General features: G+C 39.7%; 1 protein-coding gene across 1 annotated transcript; it reads left to right on the top strand.

Annotated features, from left to right (window-relative positions):
- Positions 1-655: 655 nt before the first annotated feature.
- Positions 656-1,531, top strand: LOC101308530. The gene has a single exon (XM_004309321.1). It carries the CDS (start codon positions 656-658, stop codon positions 1,529-1,531), a length of 876 nt encoding a protein of 291 aa, XP_004309369.1.
- The last annotated feature ends 1,421 nt before the right edge of the window (positions 1,532-2,952 follow it).

Below are 2,952 nucleotides of genomic sequence, written 5' to 3'. Positions count from 1 at the left end.
TAGGGTTTCGAATTGGGGGTTCAATTTGGTGTTTAATAGTTTGTTGTTCTTGTTCAGTGACAGTTTGGAGTGAAGTAGGCAAGCAGTTATCAGTTGAAGTGGAGAAATCCAAATTGAAGTAAGCCAGTTTGCTCATTTGTTTAGCTTTTTAATTAGAATTCCTGTATTTATTATTGTTCTGCTTGTGATTGTTTATCTTGTTTGTTCAAGTTGTTAATAGTTGAAGTGTTTGTTACTGATTTGAACTGAAAACACTAGACTTAAGGATGACCTCGACTTGGGTAGCTGTTTTAGTCTTCTGCTCCAGTACCTAAGTGTTGTAGTTATTTTTTTGTCTTTATGCGCATGTTGTGATTGTGGTTATTATGATGTTAGTACAAGTGTTTATCTTGATCCTCAATTTATTTTTAATGATTGTGATTGGTTATTAAGCTAGTTATTATTCCATTTTTATGTGTTTATATAAGATGGACAAAACTTGGATGCTCGCTGATAGGAGATCTTTGAGGTTTCAAACTGGGTTGAAAATTTCCTCAAATTTGCGTCGGCAAATGCTGCCGACAAATCAAGCATACGCTGCCCTTGTATGAAGTGCTGTAATCACAGTAGATTTACCGTTGCTGTCATCAAGGGCCATGTATATTTTAATGGCATCATGATCAATTACAAAAATTGGGACTGTCATGGTGAAGCTGCTGCCATCGAGGGCAATAGTGGCGGAGAGTCTGAATCAGTAGATAAGCCGGAGGATATAGAGGGTGAAGAAAATAAGGGTGAAGAAGATAAGGATGAGGAGATGCCTTGTGACTCAGATGAGTTCCTTAGGCTGGTAGAAGATGGAGATAAAGCTTTGTACCCTGGGTATACAAAGTTGACAAAATTGAACGCTCTTGTAGAAATGTTCAATTTGAAAGCAAAGCACGGAATGACTGATGGTTGTATTTCTGACTGGCTAATGTTGTTTGAGTCCTTCCTTCCCAATGGGAATGAAGTACCTTGCAATATAGGTGAGGTAAAGAAAACACTAGGTTTATTGGGGATGGGGTATGAAAAAATTCATGCATGTCCAAATGATTGCATTCTATATAGAGGGGACCATCATGAAGCCGAAGTATGTCCAACATGTACTACTTCGCGCTATAAGATTGGAAAGAATGGAGTTGTGAGGGATGGGGTTGCTGCAAAGGTTTTGTGGTACTTCCCTATAATACCGAGATTCAAAAGGATGTTCCAATCTCCAAGGACAGCTAAGTCCTTGACTTGGCATGGCGATAGGAAAAAAGATGACATGATGCGGCATCCAGCTGATTCACCGACTTGGAAATTGGTTGACACACAATGGCCAGAATTTGGGAAAGAACCTAGGAACCTTCGATTAGCCCTTTCGTCTGATGGATTTAATCCTTACGCTACTTTAAGCAGCAAATACTCTTGTTGGCCAGTTATTCTGTTCACATATAACCTTCCTCCTTGGTTATGCATGAACCGAAACAGCCCGGGAAAAATATCGATATCTATCTACAACCGTTAATAGACGATTTGAAGTTACTGTGGCAGGGGGTTAAAGGTGTGTATGACTCTGTGAGAGAAGAGACCTTTACATTGAAGGCAGTCCTATTTTAGACTATAAATGACTTTCCTGCGTATGGGAACCTTTCGGGTAGTGTCACCAAAGGATATAATGCTTGTCCTATCTGTGTTGATGAAACCAAACCCATTAGGCTGAAACATTGTAAGAAAATGGTGTTTTTGAAGAATCGCAGATTCTTGCGTAGAAATCATCTATACCGAAAGCAGGCTGCAGCATTTGACAACACGATTGAGAATGAAGTCGCCCCTGAACCATTAAGTGGAGAAGAGATTCTGGCAAGGGTTGAAGGACTGCCTCGTGAGTTTGGAAAAACTCAAAAGCCTGCCAAGCGAGGTGATCAACCCAGACCTTGCTGGAAAAACAAAAAGCGTATTCTTTGAACTTGAATACTGGAAATGACACGACCCACTCCGAATTTCACCCTGAAACCTGGAGTAAGTCGTGCGGGGACCACCTCCAAGGAAAGTTTACCGAAAAATCGGCATAACCTCCCTTGAAAATGGACAACCCTTCCTAATAAAACCTGTAAACACTTCTGAAAATTTAATTCCAACCATAAACTCCTAGAGCCTTCGTGCTCCCCCAAATCACAACACCACCCAAAATAAATACTAACTTTAAACAAATCTCATAACCAACCATTTATAGGTTCAGAGCAACTCTAATAGGAAGAAAGGAAACATAATAAATTAACAAGCGAAAGCTATATGATGACTATGCCTAATCTCCACGTACACCCGACCTCAACTATGCGATCCTGAAAACTGGGCATTTTAAAACGAAGAGCCCAGGGGAAAACATTTAATAACGTTAGAGTGAGTGAACAAAAATAAATTAATAAAATAAAATATTTATGTTTCCCCAAATCAATTTCCAAAGAAAAATCGAATGCATGCTGCAAGCGATAAAACTTTCATCTCATAATATCGAGCCTCTCAGGCTCTATAATATATGTATGTATTTACACACGTCCATACTCCCTATATAAATTCATGAGTCTATATAGGGCTACTACGCTCGCGTCCAACGCTCACGTCACGCCTTAATGCGGTGCTACACTACGCCATTAAGGTGGACAGATGGGTGTATAAATGTGTCCATACCCCTATATGAATTAGACACTCATATAGGGCTACTACGCTCGCGTCCAACGCTCACGTCACACCATAATGCGGCTATATGCTACGCCATTAAGGTGGACAGACACATAGGGCTAGCTAGCATTTATATACATACTCTCTCATAAATACATATTTATATCCACCGAAAATCCCATTTTTCGGGTAAACTCTCCCAAGAGAAATAAAATCGTCAAAATAAAATGACGTCAAAATGCTCCACAACATTAATTGTTCATCTAT

This window comes from Fragaria vesca, unplaced genomic scaffold, assembly GCF_000184155.1.
Source record: "Fragaria vesca subsp. vesca unplaced genomic scaffold, FraVesHawaii_1.0 scf0511480, whole genome shotgun sequence".
NCBI lineage: Eukaryota > Viridiplantae > Streptophyta > Magnoliopsida > Rosales > Rosaceae > Fragaria > Fragaria vesca.
The sequence above is the reverse complement of the archived record's forward strand: the minus strand, read 5'-3'. Positions and strand labels throughout refer to the sequence as shown.